The following is a 27,526-nucleotide window of genomic DNA, read 5'->3' on the forward strand; positions in this document are numbered from 1 at the left end:
TTTCAAGATAAGATATAACAATTAATATGTGTCAACAAATTACTAGCATAAAGTACTGATCAGCAATTATTTGCTGTTTTTTGTGTTAGTACTGCAGTGGGACTTCTAAGTTTATCAGTGTATAAAGGAAAATCTGATTTACACATCACTGCATTATTACAGACATCCAAGTTTTTATTTTACAGAGTAATGACCCTTCTTTTTTTGCTCCTCTTCTAGGCCCCGTTACATTGCAACCATGTGCACTGAGCTGCAGTCCAAAGTGCTTCAATGCTATAAAGAAAACCCAAAGCAGACACTGCACTGCTCCAGACTGGCTCAGCAGTACATGAACTGTGTTCAGCAAGGGAAGAAGGTAAGTCATGGCTGCAGTCTGCATGTAGGTGTAAGAGCAAATACAGAAAAATGGGGAGTTTTCTTTTCAGGGCACCATATTTACTTTCAGCTTAGCTGCAAGCTAATGAGATTTTGAAGTAACCTGCTTTTATTGCTGACAGTGGAAGATGACAGCAAAAAGTCAAAGAACCTCAAAGTCTTATTTTAAAGTACTTAATTTCAAAGTATTTGCATCTTCCTTGTTGAATATTTTGACACCTCAAATTGGAGAATACAGAAACGACATATGCTTTCTATTTGGGGGTTTACATCATTACCAGTGTTCAAAAATGGGTTTTGCATTCACTTTTTACGACGTTTCGCTTTGCTGTTGCTTTTTCAAAGAGTGTTTAAACTCAAGGCTTATCTACAAAGTGTTTTATTTACTCAATTTATCAATCAAAAAGCAATTCTGAATGGAGTAATTTGCACATTATTACCATGGCAGAATGTCTTTCTGCCGCTTCAAAGTTATAAAAGGCTCAGAGCAACAATTGATGAATTTGGCTGTACCAACAGCCGATAAAAGCAAAGGCTCAGAATAAAAGCAATCAGTGGTTTTATATTGTTTCAAAAGCGTAATTACCAGTAGAATGCTGCTCTGTGGGGAAGAAACGTTTTATATTCTTGCACCAGACTTTTTTTTTTTTAATTATGGGAAATATAAATTGAGAGTGGAAGCTTTTTTTTTTTCTTTTTTCAAGCACATATTTAATTCAGAGTCAAATACTTAGAAAAATTAGGTAAAAATGACAATAACTGGCTAAATGAAATATCTACAGAAAAAAAATCAAAAGTATGACAGTGAAAGTAAAGAAAATAGTAAAGGGTAAAATTATGAAAACCAGAAGTTAAGACTTGAAAAGTGAGATTTCTCCGTATAATATTTTATCCAAAGTGTCATTATATGCCATTGCCAAGTAACAAAACAGTATATATTTCTTAAGTAAATGTTACTTATCTTTGTTATGGTGCAGGATAAAAGTTTGTTTAACTTTTGTTGTTAAAACTTAAACATTTGGTTGTCCATCTCCCTAAAATTCACAGAATACCAAGCTGATGCCTTTTTAAAGTTCACATTGTGGCTTTTTCTTTGTAGAAAACAATCTTGACCCTGACATTTTATCGCTGACATCTTCTCTGTCTACCCTTTCTTTATAGGGATAATCTAACAGAGATTAAATCTTTCATTTTAAAGACTGGCTTGCACCACTATTTCGAAGATGGTGGCTTTTCAGGTTGACCTTTGAGACTTTTGAAGTTTTTTTTTTTCATCCCTGTCTCAGACTTTGAACAACTCATAAATGTTTCTAGGAATAAGATTTAAACCTGTAAGTCTGAAAGATTTCACATTAAAAGTGTTACTATCTCCTTCCAGTCTATTATCAGATATCATCATTCCAGTTATTGTCTGACCGAGCCTCAGTGTTTTTTTTTATAGCAGAAGGGAACTTTAAAAAAATAGAAAAGAAAAAGAGATTACAATTCTTTGCATTTTCCTTTTCATGTGAGCAGAGTATTTTTAATCATTGTACCCAGGGTGAGGTTTGTTACCTGTGTCAAAGTATGCCAAGGTTTTCCAAAGTTTCAAAGTAGCATTGATGCAGATATTCACGTAAAGGAGGAATGACCAAGTGATTATGTTTGTCAAGAATTGTGCAGTTGGTGAATTTTGCAGAAAAGTGATAATGTTTTCTTCGTCATTGGTGGTAAATATATTATAAAACAGACATTCAATACAAAGGTAAAAATCTGATTTTCACTTCGTGGCAGTTCGTTACCAGAAAGAAAATTGCTCATCTATTAACACAAATTAAAAACAAGTAATATTGCTTATGATACATAAGCTCCTTTGAAATACTGCTTATCTGCTTAGACACAAGAAATGTGCAGTTGGTAAATTTTGCCAAAGTAGAAATCAATGTTTATTTCCTGGTATTGGTTACCAGTAAACACGGTCATCTCTTAGCAACAGATTATTATTGTTCAAAAAACATAAGACTTCTTCTGCTCTTTCGAAATATCACTTACTACTGGTGAATTTTGCAGAGTAGTGAAAATGTTTGTCATTGGTTTAAAATATATTATAAAACAGACAATCAATACAAAAGTAAAGTCTGATTTATTCTTTGTGGCAGTTTGTTACCAGAAAGAAATGCTCATCTATTAAAACAAATTAATAACAAGTAATATTATTGCTTATTAAACATAAGCTCTTTTGAAATACTGCTTATCTGCTTATTCACAAGAAAGTTACAGTTGGTAAATTTTGCAAAAGTAAAGATCAGATGTTTACTTTATGGCACTTTGTTACCAGAAAACATGCTAATCTCTTAGCAACAAATTGTTATTGTTCAAAAATGCATATGATTTCTTCTCTTTTGAAATATCACTTACTACTTAACAAGGTTTGTTAATTAGTAAGTTATATTTGGTGAATTTTGCAGAAAAGTTAAAATGTTTGTCATTGGTGTTAAATATATTATAAAACAGCCATTCAATACAAAAGTAAAAATCTGATTCATACTTCGTGGCACTTCGTTACCAGAAAAAATGCTCATTTTTTAACACTAAATTAATAACAAGTAATGTTATTGTTTATAAAACATAAGTTCTTTTGAAATACTGCTTATACTGCTCATCTGCAATAACTGTAAATTCTGTAAAAATCAGATGTTTACTTCGTGGCACTTTACCAGTAAACATAGTCATTTCTAAGCAACAGATTGTTATTGTTCAAAAAGCATATGATTTCTTCTTCTCTTTCGAACTATCACTTTGGTGAATTTTGCAGAATAGTGAAAATGTTTGTCATTGGTTCTAAATATATAATAAAAACAGACATTCAATACAAAAATAAAAATCTGATTTTCACTTTGTGGTACCAGAAAACACTGTCATCTCTTAGCAACAGATTATTATTGTTCAAAAACATGTTTCCTTCTGAAAAAGTCTGAAGAAGTCTGAAATTTCAAACTTTTCTGAGTCAGAAATCTCTCTCTCTCTCTCTCTCTCTCTATATATATATATATATATATATATATATATATATATATATATATATATATATATATATACACACACACACACTAACTTTTTCTGTTAAATTATTCTCTGTAGAATTACATAATATATTTTAATTACGGCTCACTCTTCTTGAATATAGTTTGTCTTTTCTCCTGCATGTAGTAAGGAATGATGATCCTTTTTTCATACGTGATTGGTTCTATTTTCTGGTTGTATCTGCCTCAGTGTTTTTTTTCTCTGTGCTTACAACTAAGATGGGCTTCGTGTAAACTCTACCATACATCTTTAGTGTCCATCAAACTATGTTTGTCAATCATTCTGCCAATAAAACTAGCAGCCAAATTATCTCTTTTTTTTTCTTCCAAAGTTTTGATCTCCACATCACTAGAATATCTATCTTCCTCTTTCTGGCTGCCTTTTGAAGTCTCCCCACTTCACTATCTGCAGTGGCGCAGCTTTCCTTACATGTCACTCAGAAGTTGTTTTATGTTTTATAATTCATGCCTGCTCACGCATACACTTTTTTTACACACTCTTCCCTTTACCATCTGTTGAGGCAGTTCAGGGTATGGCCTTTCACCCTCTCTCATCTATCAGTCCCCTTGTCCATCTTCTGCCAGGGTCTCTGCTCGGGCCGTTGTCATGCATAAGGTCCTTTTGTTTCTGCTTGTAGCTTTGCAAACTGTTGTGTGAATTATATAGCCTAGATTAAGGTCAACGCACCAAGGCCCTCTGTTTCAAAGTTTGTGGTTTCATTCGCCAAATACTTGCATCAATAGTAAGTAAGTAAGTAAGTAAGCTTTATTTCTATAGCACTTTTCACAGACCAGGATCACAAAGTGCTGCACAAAGTATAAAAAATAAAACAAATTAAAAACAACATACAAACAATAAAACACAGTAGTACACTAAAAAGCAAGATTAAAAAAGTGGGTCTTAAGTTGTTTCCTGAAAGTGTCTATGCAATGTAGAGATCGAATGGTGCAAGGTAGCTCATTCCATAGTCGAGGCGCCACAGCTTTAAAAGATCTGTCTCCACGAGTCTTAAAAAAGGTCCGAGGAACCGTCAACAAGTTCAAATTCGACGACCTGAGGCTCCTAGTTGAAACATAAGGCTGTATGAGGTTCTTAATGTAGTCTGGCGTCTGTCCATGAAGAGCTCTAAAAGTCAGTACCAGGATTTTATAGTGCATCCTGTAAGATACAGGCAGCCAGTGCAAGCTTTTGAGGATGGGAGTAATATGTTCCCTCCTGTGGGTGCAGGTGAGCAGGCGTGCAGCAGAGTTTTGTACTACCTGCAGACGCATTAACTCCCTCTTATTAAGACATGTAAACAGACTGTTACAATAATCCAGTCTAGATGAGACAAATGCATGAATAATCATCTCAAGCTCACCATAAGTTACCATTTCACGAAGTTTTGAAATGTTCCGAATTTGGAAAAAACAATTCCTAACAAGTTGAGTCACGTGCCGCTCCATCGACATTGCTCCATCCATGAAGACACCCAAGTTGCGCAGGTTGCTCTTAACTGTGCAGCTCAGGTACAATAATACAACTCCCATACACATATACTCTCGTGTTTATTTATTAAAGGTTTTGCTCATACCACACACATTTTTATAGGTGTAACTGCATCCACAAACTCTTTATGTCCCCATTGAAATTTGATTGGGAGTATTTTTTGTTGCTATTTGCCTGTGCTTATAGAGGCGTGCAAATATACAAATCCTTTTTCACATTTTTGTGAAAACGTTACTTACTTACTATTAATTCATACATTATAATATAATACTCAATGTACATGTTGTGCATGTGTCCATGTAAACACGGACTTGAATTATGTGAATTAAGGATGGGTAAGTATTGTTTGTTATTGGAGGTGAGTATCTTAATAAAAGTCATTTATTGTGATAATTCTAAATTTCAACAATGTTTGCACACTTCCAAAACTGAACAATTGTTTAGGATTGCTAACTTAACTCAACGGTTTCAAGTTTTGATGTCATAAATATTGATGTATTTTAAAATATGGTTGAGTAAAATAATTGTTCACTGTTTAGCAGTACAGTGGCACAGCTTCCTGTAACTCGTCTTCTGGAGCAGCCTGTTTGGTAATGTTCAGGTTTTATTTTTAGAGCACTCATTGTTGATTGCAGGGCTCTTGCTGCATGCAGTAGTCGACATATAGCCAAAAGAGCTGTGATGCATTTTTGAATTGAAGTTTTTGTCCTTTTCATTATTGCAGTAAAAAAAAACAAAAAAAAAACATGATAACATTTTTGGTTCATATAATGTGAATATGTGATTTACTACACAACTGTTATCCAAAATAGCCTTCGGCCTCTTGTCCCACTCCACAATGTTTTAAGACTGCTGTGCAGGTCATGTACATTGCTGTCCTACTTCATGCCATCAGCAGAGGCTAACTATTTCAAAGAAAAACACTTCTACAGCACCACCCCTCTCACAGTACTTGACCTATCTGAACCTGTGGGACTCCTGCCAGATGTATTTGTTTTTGTGTTTGCCCCTGAGGGATCAGGTGAAGTGCCACTCAGTTTCAGGCTTGATTACAGAGATGTGCTGAGCATAGTAACAGCATTTGTGGGTGATATACACAAATATGGTGATGTTTTTAGACCTAAATAAAATGCTGTTCCACTTTCCACTTTGGCTTTTAACTGAAGTATCTACTTGAAATCAGCAACAGTCTGAATATTATTGCTATCCAGTAAATCACAACCATCTAAAACAGTCCTGTCGGAATCTCTGAAATCCTTTTTTTTTTTCATGTGATCAGTGAATGCACAAAATGTTAACTGGTTGCTTTGGTGTAGATGTTGTCACTAAGGTCGGAGAATTCAAAGTTAGCTTCTTTCAGTATCAAAGAGGTGCTTAGAAATGAAGTCAGAGGAAGCACAAAAGGTGTAATATGTTAGCTTAAAGGAAACTACTTCCTGCAAAGGCAAGGCGCCTGAAGTAGCTTCAGGCTGCAAGAGAGACAAAGACTTTCAGTAGATAACAGAAAGGCTGAACAGAGTACATCAAAGCTTTTCGAGTCTTCAATCTCTTTAACCCATGCTGTATTTATAAATGTATTAACTCAAACTGTTAAAAGTTTTTTTCAAGGACTTGCTATAAATACTAATGGCTATGGTAAGAAGGATCTCCTATAGTGGTCTTTGTTGCAACTAATCTGAATAAGTCTCTGACTAAAGATGCTTGTCAAATTAATGTCTCCAGATGAAGTAGCATAATTCTCCAGAAAGAGATAAAATGTCACTGTGACACTGCCCCTGCTCATAAAAATCAACTTTTTTGAGCTTCTTATTATGTTACAATGCCAGTCCTTCATCAAACTGGTACCCAGTGTGTACCTTTGACTGTCATGTATATTTGAGAAATCCTTTGTATGGTGTGGAGAAGCATTGAGTCCAATTTCAAGTCGTCAGATACGGTTATGATGCAAAGTCAAATTTATTTTGTTTCTTGACATATGCGCCATCTTCATAAAGACTGAAGGTAACATAGTTGCTTGATTGCGCTGGAAAATACATTAAGCTCTCCCTTCCCTCCCACCCTTTAATGACCACTCAGAGCAGGAAAGCAAGAACACATCCTCACAATGCTGCTCTCATCATGGTTCTTGAACAGAAATTTTAACTGAATAACATTGGGAAACCTCAGATCAAAGCAAAAAACAAAAAGAAAAAGAAAAAAAGGAAATCATGTGCAAAATGCTTAACAATTCATTTCAATTTAAAATTGACCTTTAACTGGAGCCTTCTTTTATAAAAGTGCTGCAGCTTTAAAAGAAAGCAACAGTATATCAAGCAGGTTTATAGTTCAAGAAAAGCAACTCTATTAAGTTTAGTTATGCCGCTATGATCATTAACGTTGGTATTGTGGTCTTCGTTCTTAGTGAAACTTCTTTGATCAAATCTCCGTTTGAGATGCTGTCAGAGGTTTTGTTTCTGAAAGCAAATAATTTAAAGAAATGCTGCTAGTGTCTGTTCAAGCAGCTAGTGTCTGTGGGTGGCGGGGAAAGGAACACACTGGTTTGGACTGCGTGGGTTTGTGGATAGACCCTGCTGTGTTTGAGCTGCATTTCTCTCTTTTTTTTCCCTCTTATTCTCACCTCCATTAGTTGTGCCATGTGGTGTGAGTGTTTGTGTGTGTGTATGTGCATCTTGAGTATTTGTGAAGTACCATTCTGCCTACTTTCAGACGTTTCATTTGACATTTTCTCTAGCAGCTACATTTAACTCAAATTAACTTTCTTTTTTTTTTTTTTGTTCAACAACAGTGCATTGCTAGTAGCATCTTAAGTAGGTCTCAAGTGACATTGCATCTCTAACTAAAGGTTTAGTCCATTTACTGCTGAAAACCACTTAAGAGTGTAAGCACTTGAAAACATATTTTTCCTCCACAACAAATTACATCCAAATCTGTTTAAACCTGTTAATGGTTTCTCCAGGTAGAAAAAAACAATTAATTGGAGATGTAGAAATTATGGCAATTCTTTTGGAAAAGGAAAAAATGAGGAACGAGTCTTTGTAGCTGGGATGAAAGCAGAGGAATGGATGGAGCCTGATGAAAGAAAGGAAAACTAAAGAGAGGGAAGCTCCTGGAAGCTTTTTAATGTGAGCGTTGATGGAAAACTGTAAGAGGAAAATAGAGAATAGTTGGACGATATGAGGGAATATGCACATGATGAATAGAAAGATATTCTGCGACCGGGAGAGATGGGTTATGGTAGAACGGTTCATGCTTTATAAATGGATTTCTCCCCAGAAATGAATATTTAAAGAAGCAAAGTAAGTTATATATCTGTTTTAAAATGAAGAATGATACATTAAATACAGTTTTATTTTTCTGGAACATCAGTTAGCAGAAATTCAAAGTTTATTTAGTTTTCCTGACATTTTTTAATAACAAAAGCTTCTCAGAGATAAATAAGAAGCTGTCATTTTTGGTGTCTCACACAACTCAGTGGTAGAGCAGGTTCACCGTGAGATGAGGCCTCAGTCCTCTACGCAGCTGTCCTAGGTTCGATTCTCGTCCCCGGGCAATTTACTGCATGCCTTCCCATTCTTTCTCTGCCCTTTTCCTACTTCAGCTAGTGATGAATAAAAGTCACTAGTGCCAAAGATCCTTTAAAATAATAATAATATTGATACATTTTTCTGTATTCTAATACCATTTGTACCTCAACATGAGCCTCCTAAGTACATGCTTTGCTGCATCACTCATAAATGGTAGAGATGAGTGTTAAACATCAGACTCATTTGTGATAAAATATTTAACTTTTTTTTTTCATTCTTATCTTTATCCAAACTAATAAAAATATCTATTTTTGTTGAGGTGTAAATGTGGGACAACACGCTGAAAGGAAAAAAAAAACAAAAAGAAAAAAGATCTCCTAGCAGTTATACAATTGCTATTTTAAAATTTTAAGACACCACAATAAATATTCAGTTCTTTGAAGTGATTTAAAGGCACAACAAAATATGCATTTTCTAGCTGGAAAGGAAGATAAGACACCCTACCCCTTAGTAGCAATTGTTTGGCCCTTTGGCTAAAACAGCTTCACTACTCTTCCTAAAGCCATCCATCAGCCTCTGACAATGGTCAAAGCAGCCAAACGTCGAAAAGCAACGTCTGGCTGCTTTTCACTTTCAGCTGTTAGATGTTTGATGGGTTTCTTGCATGTACAGTCCACTTTATGTCACCCCACAGCATCTCGGTGAGATCAAGATCGAGCCTTTAGGGTCAACCTTCTTCAACATCTTCAATAATTACTTTTTAACCATGTCAATACATCTCTGTGTAATCCGAGCCTCCTGGAATTAAATATAGTTATGTCCTAAGATATTCTTTGCCAAAAGGAAGTTTTGTTTATTTATTTTTGTTTAGTAATTTTAAAAGATTTTTTTTAATTTAAGTTAACATTTCTTGTCCATGTGTCCTAATAAGTTAGAAAAACACACAGACTCTTATAGGGTGTCCTAACTTCTTCACATGACAGTAGGTTAATTGACAGTCTTGGAATAAAAAGGGGAAAAGGAGCAATTTTCCTTTCTCTTTGTCAGTGTTTACATGTTTTCATTTCTGTCAACATGACGATAAAGTGAAACAAAATAAAAATTTCTACTCATCGATTTTTGAACACCCAAAAAACATTTCTCATTTTTCTTTAATATTTAAAACCACTTGTTTATTCTTTTTCAATGCTTGTTTCAGATGAGAACATCCAATTACAAAAACATTCAAGGTCTGACTCACAAATAATTTAGTTTGACACTGTGTGAAGAAAGCTTGTTGTTGATATGTTGTCAATTTCTATTTATTAAAGCACAACTTTTAGGGAAAAAAATTACGTGAACATTTTTAATTTATCTTTATTGATTATCATTTCAATAAACACGAAGAAACAAAGTGTAATTTTGCATTCATACTTTTTTTTTTACCATATAAAAGAAAAACAACTCATATTTCAATTGAATATTTTGTACTTTCAAATAAAACTTAAGTAAGCAATTGTTTTGCTGTTTTTCATTTGTAGTTTCTGAAGAGAAAATTCAATCAATGAAGGCATGCTTAGTCCCAGAACAACTAAGGTGCATATAAAAGGGAAATGATAAAAGAGAAAGTAGTTTTTAGAGCAATAAAGAGTTAAAGGCTGAGTTCAAAAAATTGTTTATAAGTTGCATAAAAGAAGAAAGGAAATAAAATAAACGTGTGGCTGTGTAAAGCTATCAATAGTAGCAGGTGGTGAGCCCCACTGTGAGCTTTGGACTGCCTGCTTTCTCTGATCTGATAAAACAGCCACTCTATTTATTCAGCAGCCTTCTCCTCCACACGCAGACTACATTGTGTGGACTATAATATTCCTGTTATTAATATTTTTATAATACTAGCATGCTTCCCTTCACTCATTATGGCTCCCCATTGATTGCTACAAAAACATCTTCACGCCCCTCTGCGTGTTATTTTAATAAACTTGTGCACATTTGCTCACTCACATATTTCTGTCTCTTTATGAGTCGCTCTTTACTTCCACCCGTTCCTCCTCTGCTCCACATCCATCATCTCCAAGGCGACCAACGCACGATGGCACAGGCCTCATGAAGATTAGCTGTTCTCTCTCATGTCCCTTCGTTCTGCCTCCCAACAGACGTTCTGTCTGTTGAATTCTCACACCGCGCCGTCAGCATCCGGCCGTTCACCTGATCCCTTCTGCTCCTTTTATTACTGATCGAGATCTAGAAAACATGTGAGGGATTCCTTCCTGCCAACCTTTGGCTGGACTTTGACTTCGTTTGCTTAGGGGGAATGTGTCCAGGTAAACTTGGACAAATGAGAATTGCTATGTTCTTTTACTCTGCGATTAAAACTTGTCATCTCGAACAGTAACAATAATGGGCAACAATGAAACTTGGATAATTACATGCTCTACATTACGTTAATGTTCACTTGACTGCTTTTTAATGATGAATTCCAATATTGTGATTATTGTTTGCTTTAAATGAAACGGGCAGATTGTACAAAAGCAGAACTCTCTGGATTACACTGTTGAGGGCTTTTTTTTATCCCACAAAGTTGGCATTGATTGCAAGGCTGTGGAATATTTGAAACATAAAGTAAACTGTGGCTAATAGTTGTGCAAATTGGCTTGATTTTGGCCTATGCACACTAGCATGCCATTCTCTGAGGAATACCTACACACTCATTTGTGTAAATGTTGTTTTAATCCGGTAACTAAATCTGGCAAAAAAAAAGAGAAGTATTAATTAAAATAAATACATATGAGGAAAAAAAGAATTAAATTGAAAGTGATCAGTTTAATGCTTCTGAAACTCAATATTTTATTTTAGATTTTTCAGTATGTACTCTTTCAGTCTCTAGTCAATGTCGATCAATGGGTTTAGACGATACCATATTTCATAACTGCTACATTCTCGTACTGCTCTCTCTACTCCTGAATTATTTGCTGTCATTTCACCTTTTACCTTTATGTTCTCAAAGTTATTTTCCTCTGGATTGAAACAACAGCTGTACTGATGTTATTTTTAGGTGTTGCACCTTCCTGAAAGTCTGTTTCAGCTGAGCTACTGCTGCCAATGACTTGGTGTTTTCTTTCTAAGGACAATACATTTGGCCCCACCTCTTTTGTTTTACGTTGTCACCACATGGATGCTCAGTGTGCGGGTTTCTTGCCACAATAACAAATCATTGTTATCAACCATCCAACATGTTGGTCAGGGAGGAGTGAATTCTGCAAGTCAGTGACTCGATGCAGTCAGCTGGGCTTCCTTAGATAGTAAGCGTTTCAACCGATTTGAATAATAAACTAATATTAAATTCTGTCATGATGACTAGAATCGGTTTGGAATGTATGAATCTGTCTAAACGACTCAATCGACTTTACTCTTTTTGGCTTGATCTCGGGACGATATTTGCTGTGAATTTGCACCAAATGAATACATCTGAATTGAAATGTACAGAGCTGAATTGAATTGAATTGAATTGTTTTTTATAAAGCATTTACAGCCCTTGCCAGTCTTAGTTATGATCAGTCCCAGCACCTGTCTCTGTCCCTCCTGAGAGGAGCTAAGAGCCGAGTGCTGTTAGCACTGAGTAGAGAAGACATTTATTGATTCTTTGCTGGTCTATTATTTCTATTTTTTGCAGGAAAAAAAAAAAGCGAGTGACGCCAGTGTGTTTGCGAGACAGAGCTTCTTTATATTTGCCGCAGATATTTGTGTGTGAGTGCCTCTGCCTTGTTTGCAGACCGTTAGCTTATGTCTGTGGAAGTGCAAACACTCCCAGCATGTCCACGCTGCAGACTGTGGCTTTCATGCTGCTGACAGTTAGATCTGATCCGCGGCCTGCAAACACAACATCTATCTTCAATACAACATCCAGCTACACTTCAAACTGCTTGCTAATTGGATGGAAGCTGTCAGGTTAGAGAAAACACATTTCTCTGTGTTAGTATGTGTTTTTGGACACATTTTTTTTTTCCTGGATATAAATGTATGTTCTTTATAACATTTTTAGCTTCTTTTTTTAACCCAATGATGCTCGCTCACATATCAAAAATATTTTTCACGTCATGTTAATGACTTCATTAAGCAAAATAAATGATCAGCAGGGTCAGAGATTCTAAAATGTATAGCACCATGAAAGCTAACATTATTCCAAATATTGATCGTATGACTGTAAAACGTTGTAAAAAAGATTTCTTATATCAGCATGTCTTCACTTATGACTTCCGTCCCAGTATCTGCTAAATTCAAACACAAGGATACACAATTAACCTAAAGATTTAGTGATGAGGTGAAGCCCACTGCAATGTGAATGAAAGGTGGAGGGAATGCCAGGCGGCATGAAAGTTGTGATTAAAAATCAGGGACTTTCCAACAAAGACTGTTTTCCGAATTCTTCCCCAGTAAAAAGTGTTTTCTTCTCGTTAAGTGATATTTGAAAACACCATATATTATCACATTTGTTGTTTACACCGTTTTTCATGTTCTGAGTGCTATAAATGGAAATATGTTTCAATTTCGGATAATGTTATTTTATGAAACAAAACTAATATATTCCTTCTACTCAAACACCTACACACTACTTGCTAAATCAGAGAAACGTACATTTAGTTTCACCAACTTCAGCAAAAATAAGAAATAAATGCACGATAAACTCAATAGTTGTCATCAAATGCCTATTGAGCTCTGTGTTATCCCTATTCGTTGTGTTTGGAGAAAAATGTGAGTAACAGACATAAATTTCTACTTTTATTTAATGACATGGAAGAAAGTTCAAGATACTGCTTCTTTCTGACTTTCATTCCTTCTAAGCTTTATCGTTTATGTATTATGAGTTCTGATTTCTTTTCAAAGAAATGTTTTAGTCAGCATAAATGGCTGGAAGAAATGTTCAGTAACCCTGCATCTCGTTTCAGCTGTGAATTTTTGTGTGTTGGAGCAGGGATGTCACATATTGATTATTTGACTTGTGACGTTATTATAATTTTTTTCAAAGACTCCAGTTATTCATGTGCAGAGAAAACTAGTTCCTCTCCTTCATCAACTAAAGCGCTTCCATTTTGACACCATCATTCTTATTGATGAGTGTTATAGCAGCGTACATCACAGGCTGTGGTTCTTTCTGTGAGCTTTCTACGTACAGCGACAATCAGATCAGGACAGAAAATAACAGTGGCCAATAGTGTCTGACATTCACTGCAAGCATCAAACCTCTTAGGTTATGAGAGAAAACACAGAGGGACTAGACAAGATTCTAAGAGATTTCACCTTATTCAGTGGTTTTTTTGGGTTTTTTTTTAAATACTGCATTTATAAAATACGTATTTGATCTTTCAGACTAATTTAATTGTTGCTTGGTGCCATTGTCTAAGAGGTTTGCCACTTTTAGCATGAAAACTGCATTTTTAAGTCCATGTTACCTAAATAAGAGTGAAGGGTGGCGCTCACATCTAATATTTTCCACGACCTGGAAATGGTTCCAAACAGTTTAATTTATTTTTATTTTAGTGCAGCACGTTGTGGTGAGGGCAGTGATGCATTTCTCTGCTCCATATAGTCACTACAGCATGTTCTCTGGCCTCTCATTAACAGTACTTTAAGCCGTACGATTGGTACGACAGAAACTTTCAGCAGTTTTGAAATAGTCACTTTTTCAAACTTTTTGAATGCCTTGATATTTGTGACGAACCCATGCTCAAGGCCTGTATTTCCTCTGCGTTGTCTTCCCTCTGTCAGGACTGCAAGAACAAAGTTTTTTTTTTTTCTTGCCAGGACATTTCATACCTCATAGGAGCTCAAGTGCAGAACTCCTCTGCGTATGTCTCTCCCACTGCAGCACATTTACTTACTTTTTCGGGACACAGAACAAGAAAAACGTTCTGCCCAGAATATGCATTAACAATGAGCTGCAAAAACTCCCAAATCAGAGCTCCCCCTGGGAAAGAGAACAAAGTTCCCTGTTCTTGTCTTGCAGAGTAAGTATTGGCACTTAATAAGGACCCAAGAAGTAACATTCTGATTTGGACAACAAAGAGATGTGTTCAAGATTTAAATAGTCTAAAATATTCCTGCAGGTGCATTTTTTTTTTTATTAAAATGGCAATGCAGTAACTTGGTGTACCTAAGTAGCAGCTGAGATTCAGCTCAGACCTTGAGGTGAAATGTTTGTCTGCCCCCAGCACTTAAGGTGTTATGCGCAAAAAAAGCTTTCCCTGTCCCTATATTGTCCAAGTTTGGATGGCAACAGTCCAAATTTGGACCTGGGGGCACCAAATTGAGTTGTCTGCACTGTGGGGGGCGCCAGGGGTCAATTTGAAATTCAGGTGCTACTTCATACACTATGCATAAGGCATAATATGCGAAAGTGCTGCAACACTCACACACCTGCCACAACACCCCACCTCCACCCAAACACACACAAGAATAATAATAAAAAAACAAACAAACACTGTGCTTTCTGTGCATAAACTCTTGCACACATTAGCAGCCACCTTCGCACAAAGTGTGGATTTTTATGCACACATGCACATTAATGCCGTCCTCCTTTACGTCTCGGGACGTGAGCGGGGCAGTAAAGCTAAAGCTCCTTGTCACATTTGCCACTCATCTCCAATTCAAAGGCACAGCCTGCGATGCCCTCGGATGCACTTGGCAAGTGAACAGCTAACCTACCCGCCAGCGTATCTGCCTGCCAGCCGGGCTCAGAGGCAGTTAGCATGCCAACTAGCCCACCCAGCAGCCACAAGCTAATGCTTCACTAACCCCGTGTTGCCCTGTGTCTCTTCCTCCGACTGGGTGTTTGTTCATGTATTGACACATGGGGGAGTTTAGTTGCACTGTGTTGCATAGTAAAAAGCCAGTCTGTAAGTGTTACTTTTTTATCTACATGCAAACACTTAATATTCTTTTGTCTTTAAAAAAAAAAAGGAATAAAAAAAAGCCGTTATGTCACAGGGAAGTAACCACAATGCTGCTTTACTTAATCTCTTCATTTAGTCTGTTCGGAGTTTTGTTCCAAAATTAAAGTCTCAAGTAATTATTAAAGCATGTGAGTCCCTCATATACACTTAATTGGGCAACTGTTAATTACTTTAGCTCTACACACCATCAACATTATTCTGTGTGTCCATGGATTACTTTGTTGGAATGAGCTACACCATCTGGTATTAAAAGTATGAATCCAATATTAGCACAACCAAGATGTCTTCTAAGCACAGGGAATTATCTTTTACAACAATGGGTTTCTTTAGGCCTTTGCTCTCACTTTTATTTTAATATATCCAATAATAGACTTATTATAGTTTAAGAATTCCCCAATTTTTCTGTTGAAGTATATAAATAATTCCAGTAAGACAATTAAAAAGGAAAGAAACTCAGCAAATGTTTTATTTATTTATTTGTTTTATATTTATTTATTTTTAAACACAATCTCAGCACACCTCAAATGATGATTCATAACCTCTGTTTTGTCCAATAACTTGATTTTATCAACTTAATCCAAGTGCTTTCCTAACGCTGATCAAAACGCCAGATTCTTTATTACCTGTCCAACCTAAATGATTACAAAGATTATAACTTACTGGATTACCATCAATCAAGCTAATTTCAATATTATCGTAATTGTTATGACTTTTTCTGTCAAATTTCTCTAGTAGGCAGATCATCATTTACTCTCTATGTAGGCAATAGACTTCTAAGTCAATATTAATATTTACAATTAATCATTCGATGGTACATGAACTGCACAAGGCTCACTCTAGGCAACAAACTAATATTACTACTCAAAGTTAGTAAGATTATAAAATAGCCATTTTTTTCTTGCAAAGCACCATGGTTGCTGTTTAACTTTAATGTTAGCTTTACAATCAAGCCTGAAAATAAGGGTGAATACTTATTTTCACCCAAAAATACTTACAGTATTTAGACACAACATTTTAGGCAAAATACAGACACAACATGCTGTTGTGTCTGTATTTTAGCTTTTCTTAAAATCCTTTTTTTGGGGGGGCTTTGGAAAGACCTTACAATTAGAAAAGCATAAAAATTGATATTGACAAGACCAAGTTGGACTGAATTATCCTTCGCTGGTTACAGATTTCTTTACAGTTTAGTTTGTTACCCATTAATCCTTTGTTCTAATCATAAAACCATTACACTCCCACTGTAAGTAGATGTACAGTATAGAGGTTTTGCCCTAAAATTACAATCATTAAAACACAAAACACTTGAATCCTCAGTAACTGATTCCCATTGGTGCGACTAGGACCTCATGTAGGGTTAGTGGATTCAAATGTGTAGTTTAATGTGCTCAACAGGTTTTAAAATCTCTATTAGAATAGATAATTAGTGTAAACGGTGTATTGAAGCAGCCCATTTGAGAATTGCTTGAGTTTCAGAGAAATGTTTGTCTTTTGAGGCACTAACCTTTATGTTGCTATAAATTTGTAGATTAATAGTAAAGGTAGTTTTTATCCCCTTTATCATAATCTCAATAAACAACAGTCAAACATTTTTGATGAAGTCTTTTGTCTGTTTTCCATCTCTGTTAGCGAGACAGTGGAGAGTCGCTGTTATGAAAGTGAACTTTCTCCAAAGGCTACATTTTTCCTTCCTTCGATTGTGTTAACGCTGCTGGAGCTGTGCAGCTGTTCACCCCCAGAAATAACAGGTCAGGCCAAAATTTATGAAGTGGAAAGCTGTTGTACCAATAAACCACTTCAGACATTCCCTGCAGCATGTGAATCACTGAATTAGAACTTAAGTATGTTTTTCCATATCTTCTTAAAGCCGCCTGTTTTTCTAAATGTTGTTTAAAACCAGTTGCTTTAGCTGCAGGCCAGAGACACAAAAGGACACACCTCACAGACTCAATATCATCTGTTCACAAGATTACATACAGTCTGCGAGACGTAACTTTGCATTCTTCTTTCTATTTACCGTATTTTCCGCACTATAAGGCGCACCTAAAAACCTTCAATTTCCTCAAAAACTGACAGTGCGCCTTATAATCCGGTGCACCTTACGTATATATGGACCAATATTGAGCCACAGCAGGTCTAGCAACTACAGTAAGCAGCCGCCAACTTCATTTTGCCCATAGAAGAAGAATCGCGCGGTGCATGCTGGGATAGTTGTCAGAATGCTGGTTTGTTAATAAAGTTTGACTGACCTGTCTACCTATGGACCTGATAATCAGGTGGTCTGCAGATCATTTAGCACCACGAACATGCTGTGCACGAACGGAGAAGGGTGACCATCGTCCGGCGGCGGCAGCGTGTCGGTTGGTCTGTGTTACCCAGAAAGCAGTTGGGCACAATATCGCAACACCAACACCGTGAGTGAAACAAAACAATGACTGGGGCAGCCTACTATATAAAGTACTGGGGGAACAGTTCTTTATTATTACACATCCACATTTGTTCGGGACGGGTGGCAACCCTAATTGTAGCGTCTATTCTATGCGTCTTATAATCCGGTATGCCTTATAGTGCGGAAAATACAGTAGTTTAATAAAAGCCTCAATAGCCTGATGTTTTAACCTAAACCTATTTTTTAAATTGATCAATAAAACAGCTTTTAAAAGCTGACATTTCGGGTTACTTAAAAAAATGCAACTTCACTAGAGATAGCCATATTATTATTTTTTAATTTTTCCTCGTTTTGTTAATCAAAAATGTATCAAACTAAATACATTCTTAATTTGAGATTAATTTACACAATACTAAAGTTATGAAATGAAAAGGTTGTGTTAAAGGTTGTAAAAAATTATTTATTTTTTTATCCCCTTTACTTACTGTTAGTTTCTTTCTCTTTAAAGAAGCTCCTGTCTAATGATCCATATCTCCAGGGTGGAAAGGATAACCTCCTGCTGTGGAAGAAAGTTCTAACAGTTAGAAATTTCATACAGCGCTTTCTTTTTTTTTTCTTTTTTGGCACTGTGCCGCATGGAGCCTGAGCTTCTGTGTTTATGTGTGAGAGACCGGATTTTTTTCCTGGTGCATCCTGGTTCCTGTTAGTTTCCCCTTTGCTTCCAGTAATGCAAATTCATACTTTGACAGTTTCTCCTCTTGTTCACCCTCCCCCTTCCTCTTCCCTCTCCTCCTGTTTTTTTTTTTTTTTTTTTCCTTTTCCAGAGCGCTGTGACAAATCATGGCTGAGAAACGCAGGAATAGCTGGAATGAGGGGTGCAGTGAAGCAACGAAGAAACAAACATCAAATCAAATCCGTCCATTTCTTCTTCTTCTAAATCAACTTTACTTATCTGTCCACACATCTGTTTGGCCACCAATATGTATTAACCAGCATTTCTCACTTTTTTTTTGTCTTTGTTTTCTTTTTCTGAATATAACATGTGTTGATTTAATGCCAAGTTGTGCCAGAGCTCGTTCTAAAATAAATTCTCATAATCCGGTGGTGATGAGTTGTTGTTTCTTTGTGTCTGCTGTTTGCGTGTGTGTGTGTGTGTGTGTGTGTGTGTGTGTGTGTGTGTGTGTGTGTGTGTGTGTGTGTGTGTGTGTGTGTGTGTGTGTGTGTGTGTGTGTGTGTGTGTGTGTGTGTGTGTGCCCGTGAGCGAGACGTGAGGTGGCGGATGACTGTTTCCTGCCACAGCAGACTAATAATTCTTCCACAAGTGAAAATGGGGTCATGTGTACCCCACTGACAGCTGTGGGGGCCTAGAGGCCTGATTTTGTGCCGTACTTGTGGTTTCATTAAGTGAGAAGAACGGGAAGAAGAGTGAAGGAAATGAGGGATTAATGAAGTGGGGGACAGGTGAAGAGCGAATTAATGTGTTTGTGTGCCAGTGTGAGTCTTCACCTCTCTCTTTAACTGCAATACATTCTCTGCTGCTGTTTTTCTTAACAAATGGAAAATATATTGTCATCTGCCACACCCGGACACATCCATCGGACCGCCGGACCAAGAGTGACGTTTTGTGACTCTGGAGAACATGTCGACGGTGCTCGAGAGTCCAGTAGTGGCATGGTTTTAGGGTTTGGATGAAGCTGATTGGTGGTGGAGATACATGCACTTTGAATGAACTGTTGTTGAGCTAATCCGAAGAAAAAAAGGTTTTAATCTCATTTCTAGCCTAATATACTGATAGAACATTAGCATCAGACCAAGATACCCATACATACAAGGATATGAAAGCAAATTTGTCCACAAGTTAAACAATTACTAAGAATTTGGATTGGCATGGGGAATAAGTATTGAACATGCTTATAGATGTGTTGAATGCTTTGTATGAGCCTTTTTTAGTCAAATTTTCTCTGCTTCCTTTCGATGCACATTGATTTTCAGTTCTCTCCATCATTTTCAAAGTCAAGGTACTGACTGATCCTTTCTAGCAGTTTTACTTTTATTCTGTAAAATCAATGAAGAGTTTCCCCATATGCGTGTTTGGGACGTTTATCTTGCTTGGACATTCACACTCGTTTCTTCTTCAGATCCATTTAAAGAAAGTCTTCGTTCATCCTTCTTTCAGTGATATGCTGATGATGTGACCTGCAAATTTCACTTTTTTATGGCGTTGGAACCAAACACGGTATGTTGGAGCTACAATTTGTTATCCAAGTTTAAAATGTAACACCAAAACAAAACCATGTGGACTCCCAGCTATCATTAAAGTCTGCTATTTAAAGAAAGCTAAGGCTTCTTATTTAAAAATCTACAGTGACGATTGGAAGAAGAAAGAAGAATCAGACTAAAGATTAGTCAGCATTTACAAAACTTAGCTTAATTACTAACAAGAAACCAGTTCACTGGTACTGAAGAAAAATTAGCTAAGGTCCAAGTCCTTCTGCCTGTAGTATCATTCAGTCGGTCCTAGATTCTGCGCAGTAGCAGACATGCTGCAGGATTTCTGCTGAGGAGAGGGGATATCCCAACAGCTGGACTTTTAGGGTCCATTCAGGGACAAGCTCTTCTACACTGGATTGTCTGTGTGTCAAAACAACTCAAACTTATTTCATGGTGGCTTTGTAGAAAATATTACAAATACATTGGCTATATCTGACTATCTTTAATGAATTGAAAATAATCAAACCAAATCTCAAGTCAGACCTCCACTAGTCACGCTTTAAAATCCTGAAACTTAATAAAATCTAGCAATTTCCCCCTCAAATTTTTTGAAAAAATAAAAATAAGCAAAAGAAATAATAATTTGTTCCTCTGAAAGATACCAAACTGTGATTTTATTGGCTATGTAGAAAATACATGAGCATGAATATTTGTAGATGGGCAATGCACTGGACGCAGCACATACTGTCCCTGCTAGCTGTGTTTCCATGGTGACAGCAGGGGTTGTGCCAGCAGTAAGGTGCAGAGGAATCTTCCAGATAACCCTAAAGGTCAGCAGACGGAGCTACAACCTGCAGCAGTGCTCCGTACTTACACACTTAACTCCTCCCTACTTCGGAGTGTGTGTGGGGGTGTGCGTGTGCGTGTGAGGAGGAACAACACAACTCAAGTCGAGGTGCATTTCCACTTCTACATGGACACGGTCGAGCACCTTGGAACGATGGAGGCTTGTTATCATCCACACAAACGCACTTACACACAGAATATCGATGGGCTTGTAACACACCAACATGCTTGTTCCCTGATATGAACGCACGTTCACACAAGTGGCTGTCGATGGCAATTTACTGAGGTGTGTTTGTTAATGATAGCTGTGACGAGTGATCCATCGATTGCAGTTTGACTCCCACTTGCCACCGCTGCATCGATCATGACATCCACATTGCCTTGGCCTGATCCATAAATGCTCGATTATAGAAATGGAGCAAAATGAAAGATCTGACGGATGATGCACACTGGGATTCCTTCCCTCTGAATCTGGGAGCGGTGTGAAATCGTCACGGTCAGATAACGTTAAAGTAATCATACCGTGGTTTCACTGTGTTTTGCATAACAGTTCAAAACAACAATGTGTGACGTGTCATCTAAATGTGAAAGAATTGAGGGAAGAATTGTTTCTAAACCTACAGAAATATTCCGACAAATTACCACACTTATGTCGAATTTGAAATGATACTGGCTCCTTATTTCTTGTGGTATTTTGAGTTGCTATGGAAACAAAATTAGATTGAAATCACACCTGTAAATCCAGTAGGAATGAATAGAAAGAGAGAGAGCTCTTTACTGATTATCAAACCTCACCAAATAGAGGCGCCAATCCTACAGATCCACTTCCAATGTGTAAACAAACAGGTTCTTTATTTTTGTGTTGTATATAGAGTGAAGAAAGACTTTGTAATTTCACAAAAAATTTAACTATGCAACCACAAATGTCAACCTGAACAAATCTTTTTCTTTTTTTTTTTTTGGTACTCTACAGAATTTTCTATTCTATCAAATTATTACTATTAAAACTGCGGGTTTTAAATTCATATTTTTATAGACCTGTGGTCATTGGGGTTAATATTTTAGATCTTCTAAATAATTTAAACACTTTAGAGATATGCTTCAAAATAAATGTCTCAATATTTTGGTTTCATTTTACATTTTTACTTAGTGTCAGTGACGTTGCACTTTGCATCAGGCCGTTAAGATTCTACTAGATGTAAAAAAAAAAACAAAAAAAAACCAAAACATATAAACATGGAGCAGAACCCGATTCAGAATGAATTTCTCTCTCTCTCTTCTTTTGTAAGAAAGGAGGAAGTGTAGTGTGGGTGGTAGTGCTGAATTACTGTGCCAGAAAAAAAAACGTGCAACTTTTCAAAACTTCGGTGTACTTTGATGCCCGTGCCGACATTAAAATGGAGCCTTCCTTTCCCTGGCTGCTCAATCCCACCTCGAATCCACGCGCACACACATTTTACGTATATTAAAGCGGAACGTCATATTAAAGGTTTCAGCCACTGACTCTGATAGCCTTCCTCTCTCCCTGACATTTCTTTACAAATACCAGCTCCTATTCATTCTGTTATTGCCTTCTCTCCCATTCAGCAATTCTCTGATTAAACAAGCCCCTGAAAAGCTCAAGCACTGCTATCTGCCATTTGGCTTTTATTAGAAACCCATCCCCTTTAATTAAATACCTTGAATTACAGAAGAATCAGGGATATTTTGCAAATATATTGAATGAGAGAGCACAATAGATGGGGGAAAAAAAAAAAAGTGGAAGAATAGGCTTTATGAGATGCTATGAATGGGGTTTGTTGCTGAAATGAAATAAACGCTATCTCAATGGTGGCATTGGGGAGGGGGTTGTTTTTTTTTGTTTTTTTTTAAGAAAGCTGAGTTTGTTAAATCTGATTGAGCCTCATCTCTGAACACAAGGCGCAGCTGAAGCACCCCCTCCCACCCCCCCGCCACCTCCTCCTCTTTCTCTGCTAGTTCCATTTCAGCCCCACACTTCCAAGTGCCATGGCTTTTCTTTTTCCCTTTTTATTAATGTGGGAGATGTGGGATTGAGGTTGCTGTGGAAACCGGGCTGGCTTTGATTGGGGGAGACAGCTGCATGGTGCAAGGTTAGACGATGGCCGCTCACGACTCACAATGCGCCACTATTGATTTCCAGACAATTACTGGGTCCAGTTCAGTGCGACGAGATGCTACACCGTGATGCTTGTTGTTCCAGCAAACATGCAGGCTTTTTTTTCTTGCTTTTTTTTTTTTTTTTTTGAAGAACGTTTACTTGAGCTTATAACTTAAGCCGCAGACAAGTTTGACAGTCAGCTGCTACAAAGTCTGCTTGCTGTTTCGGCTGCTCTTCACCGTCTCCCTTCAGTCATTCTGGACGTGCTGTTTGTCATCCAGCTGAAGTAGTATCAGATCAAACTATTGCCATAATGGTGGCGCATTTAAGTTAAGCTGCACCACTTTGAATCTACAAGCAAGACACTCACATATACTTACTGTAGTCATTATTTGTCCCAGACTGTTGTCATCTCTTCAATGCTTCCCTCTCTTTTCCCTCAGCCAACTTGGCATTGTTTATGAGAAGTTGACAGTGAGCCTAATTGGAGTTTGTGGCTCCATCGAAGACAATCGTCACTCTTTTTTTTTTTCTGCACAGCACATAGAGCTCTTTAGCTAATTGAATAGTCTTTTATTAAGCTGCATTAATGTGAGCCTGAACTGGCTGCTGGTGAATTAAATTAGACCCCCCCCAACCCATCACCTCCGCTACCAACGCTAATAACTACAATACGTACAAACACGTTCGGCTCGGTGAGGTGGTGTAATGAAAGGAACATGTAGACGGAAGGAAGACAAGAAAGGAAAATGCTAATAAAGAGGCTGAGAGGTGTGTTTGTACGGTGGTGTTTGTTTCATTTACAGTGCTAAGTCTGAAGCTTTCATGCAGCACAACATAGAATTAAAAAATATTTAGATTTGAAATTGCTTTCATTCAATAAAGACGTATATTTTTAAAACATTATAAATCGATGCAAAAAGAAAACAGAGATTATTGGAAAAACAAAATATAGCAAATTATTTATACCAGTCCCAATAGTAAATGGAAACATTTTATTGGCATTACAGCAGTCTAACAGCTCTTATGACTGATCAGATTTTTCTTGATACAACAAGCATAAACATTATTAAATACAGGCCAAGCACAGAAGAAAAGAAAAATTGGTATCATAATTTATGTGAACATTGCTTTTATGGTTGTACATTTGAGGTCCAAGTCTTTCAGGTTGGACGTCTTCCATGCCATCACCCTCATCTTTAGCTCCCTCCACAGATTCTCTGTCAGACTCCAGTCAGGGCTTTTGTAGTTGGGCTGCTTCAAAACATTAGCAATACTTCCAGTTACAACAAATATAAAATTATATTGCTGCATGACGATGACAGACCCAAAAAACTAATTCAAACCCAGAAAGGTGATATGGAACTAAAGAGCACAAGCTGCCAAGAAAGAGCAGTGCAAGCACAAGCTAATCTCTGCTTCAGATAGAAACCACTGGAAAGACAAGTGGACTTCAAAATATTTTGAGGAGCCCAAGTATAAATTAAGGAGGACAAAAGTGAAGTGGAAATAAGTGCTGGTGGTGGCTATGTAAACCAGCAAATACATGGAGAAGTACTTCACTGTGATGATACTTTTAAAAACATTCTATTTGCCTGAATTTTGTTTCATTTTGAGAGATTTTGCCTTAGAGGACCAATATTTAGACATAACACCACAGACTGACTCTGTTGCAAAGGTGGGAGAAATGAGAACATGTCTATGCTGAACTCCAAAGTTTAATTCAGACTAACTTTCTGAAATAAAAAATAAAAAAAATCCTGCTCTTCTCAGTATTACTCTTCTCAATATAAATCTCCTCCCTTCATCCTCACAACTTTTTCATCTTTGGAGTCTTTTAATTAAGATCCTTTTTGGATAATTATAATCTTTACTGTTTCCTTTTATTGCATGCTGTAAATAGGTCCAATCGGTTACCACTTACAATGGTTATTATCTGCTCTGAGAATAACCGTATTCTTTCTCACACTGCTTTGTTAAGTCTAGCCTTCAAAGTAAAAGAAAACAAAGAGTGGATGAGCCGTGCAGAACACAAAGATAACCAGAGAGAGGAAGCGGCAAGAGGACCTGGAGCTAAACGGGGACGGACAGCGGAGTGGTTCAGAGACGGCTCCTTCCTGCCATACGTTGCGGAGGAATAAAGATTATAAAAGTGGGAAAGCATGAAGCTGTAAGTTATCCACGACGTAATCGATGACAAAGAGTAAACAAAGTAAATCAGTCGAGGTTAACGGGGACCAGGCAGAGACTCTGAGTGATGAGAATGGCAGAAGTTAAAAAGGTGGAGAAAAGAGATGAGAGTCAGTCAGATGGTCCGCCTAGGCTGATAGAGGCGGTCAGGAGGAGATGGCTCCCTTCTCTCTGCTTTATTATATTACACTGGTGGATAAAAAGAATTCAGCATCCACTAAAGTCATTACAGTCTAGTAAGACCAGCTCAGAGGGCAACGTAGCTCCTTAACCCCTTTCAGCACATGGCTTGGTGTGTGTGTGTGTGTGTGTATTCGCATACAAGCGAGGGTGTATGTGTTTGTGTGCGCAGACCCAAAAGACAGATCATTCTTGTGAGCGTGTGTGTTTCACCAAAACAGCGGCACACTGCTTAATCCTTTCCGAGTAACTAGGATAAGCCACTAGCCTTATCTGTCTTTCCCCCATTGCTTCGTCTCTCACTTTCTTTCCTCTGGTAACTATTGTTCCTTTTCCCATCACACCCTCCACTCAGTCACTCCCTGTTTCGGTCTTCGTATTACGACCAGCCTCAGTCCCCATGTTTTAATTCCTCATTCTTCAGTGTTTAGGGCCTGGAAAGTTAATTTGTGCCAAAAGTCAGGGGGCGGGGGGCAACTTTCTTTATTTGGATGCTTTGCAGAATTTGTGGGGAGAAAGTATGTTGCAGCTTCGATTATCGTGCTGCATGTTAGGTAAGCTGTAATATAGGGTCATTAGGCAAAAGTAGTGTCACCACAACTACAGTAACCGTAAAGGAGACATTTTATGTCACTGGAGGTGAACTTGGCACCAAAATGGTAGGGAAGAATGTGCTTGGCCAACTATTTCTCCTTGGCAGTAAGTCTTACACCTTTCCAAAGCCTGCTTATTATCCCATCAAATGTGTCACATTTGTAAGGAAAAGGGATTTGTGGGTTAAGTATGTGGGGGGAAAAACTTGCAAAGTCTTCTTCTGTGAATGTGTGGGGCACCAATGGATGCTTTTTCTGAGCTATCTTTTTTTTCTGCAACCAAAGCAGGACCTACGTCTTGATTTTCGGCACAGAGTCGATCTCATGCTAGTTGGATTCCACTTGGGCCGTGTCCTGTCACCTATCATGTTTGTAGTTTTCATATGGGATCTTCATAAATACTGAAGAAGTGGGTTGGATTGCGAGCCTTGCAGTCTCAGCTGTCGCTATCTTCAGGTCAAGATCTCCAACATAAACTGAAATGGTTCTAACCCAAATGTAAAGTGTCTGGGTGCTCCAGGTTGAACAGGAGAGTCTTGGGGGGGGGGTCTTGTTGGTATTTCTTCAAATTTCCTCCCATTTCTGACAATATTTATTAAGGAACTTAAGATTTGTTTGGTGGACCATTGCGTAAGAGTTAACTCTTACTTTATGCTAAACTTATTTTTCTCGTGAAGATTAAGATGAGGCTGACAGGAGTTAACTTCATCATAAAGGAAGCAAAATTTGTGTATGGTAAGTATTTCAAAGACTCGCCTTTCTTTGCCATCCTGTAACAAAGAAAAAAAAAATCTTTAATTGCTCAACTGCTCTTAAATGCATAAACTGTCATTTAATGACTTTTTGTATGAACACAATGAACGGCAATCGGAGCAGATAATGCACTTCTCCTGATGCATCCTGTGGCATTAGAAGATGTCTGACAGTAACACTTTCTGCACTGTTTAACAGGCTTTCAATACGCACGCTCTTCTTTCTTGATGCCCTCGCCGTGTGCCATCCATGCACTCACACAGACGCAGTGTCAATAATGGCTGGCTGCTGTTTGTACAGCGATCCTATCTTCCCAGATAGACGGAGAGCTATCTGCTTTGTCTGTCACACAAAGAGGAAATGCGAGTGCGAGTGCAAGTGGATCACCCCCTCAACACAAACTCAGAAACACACCGACGCCTCTATCGCGATGCTCTCCAATAGACTTCCTGTGTCAACACAAGCTTTGATTAACTGGGGGACAGACACATGCCAGTATGTCTCTTGGACAGGAACAGTCATGTGCCGAAAACCTGCCCCGCCGCATATGACGAAGGATGAGGATTATGTCTGTCTGGAAATCTGTGAAAATTCTGCAAATAGTATTACATTTTAATTCATCTGTTTTCTTTTTCGTATGAATTCTGAAAGCAAAAGCCTAAACTTGCGAAGGTGTTCGTATCCCTTCGTCACGTGTTTTTCAAAATCTGAAAACTATGGCATTTGCTTTGATATTCAACTCTTTATTGTTGAAACACTACTTGTTGTGTCTTCATCAGATTCGTGCATATTTTTGCCTGTCGCTCTTTGAAAGTAGCTTGATGTCAGTCAGGTTGGACGGAGCTATGTGATCTTCATTTTGCGGTTCT

At 37.5% G+C, this 27,526-nt stretch overlaps 1 protein-coding gene across 5 annotated transcripts in view; it reads left to right on the plus strand.

Moving 5' to 3' along the window:
- Window positions 1–27,526, plus strand: part of chchd6b (coiled-coil-helix-coiled-coil-helix domain containing 6b) — a 69,790-nt gene that overhangs the window by 39,679 nt on the left and 2,585 nt on the right. For 2 of the 5 annotated variants that reach the window (XM_008409382.3, XM_008409383.3), the window contains 3 exons: window positions 220–355; window positions 5,466–5,516; window positions 18,590–18,873. In XM_008409382.3, coding sequence (XP_008407604.1) covers window positions 220–355; window positions 5,466–5,516; window positions 18,590–18,613 — 211 coding nt within the window. In that variant the 3' untranslated portion in view covers window positions 18,614–18,873. Of the gene's footprint in view, window positions 1–219; window positions 356–1,536; window positions 1,753–5,465; window positions 5,517–18,589; window positions 18,874–27,526 lie in introns of those variants that run through there. The other 3 variants (XM_008409385.3, XM_008409384.3, XM_081607291.1) reach the window with 3 other exon arrangements.

Source organism: Poecilia reticulata, chromosome 5, assembly GCF_904066995.2.
Source record: "Poecilia reticulata chromosome 5, P_reticulata-male-v2, whole genome shotgun sequence".
NCBI classification, from domain to species: domain Eukaryota; kingdom Metazoa; phylum Chordata; class Actinopteri; order Cyprinodontiformes; family Poeciliidae; genus Poecilia; species Poecilia reticulata.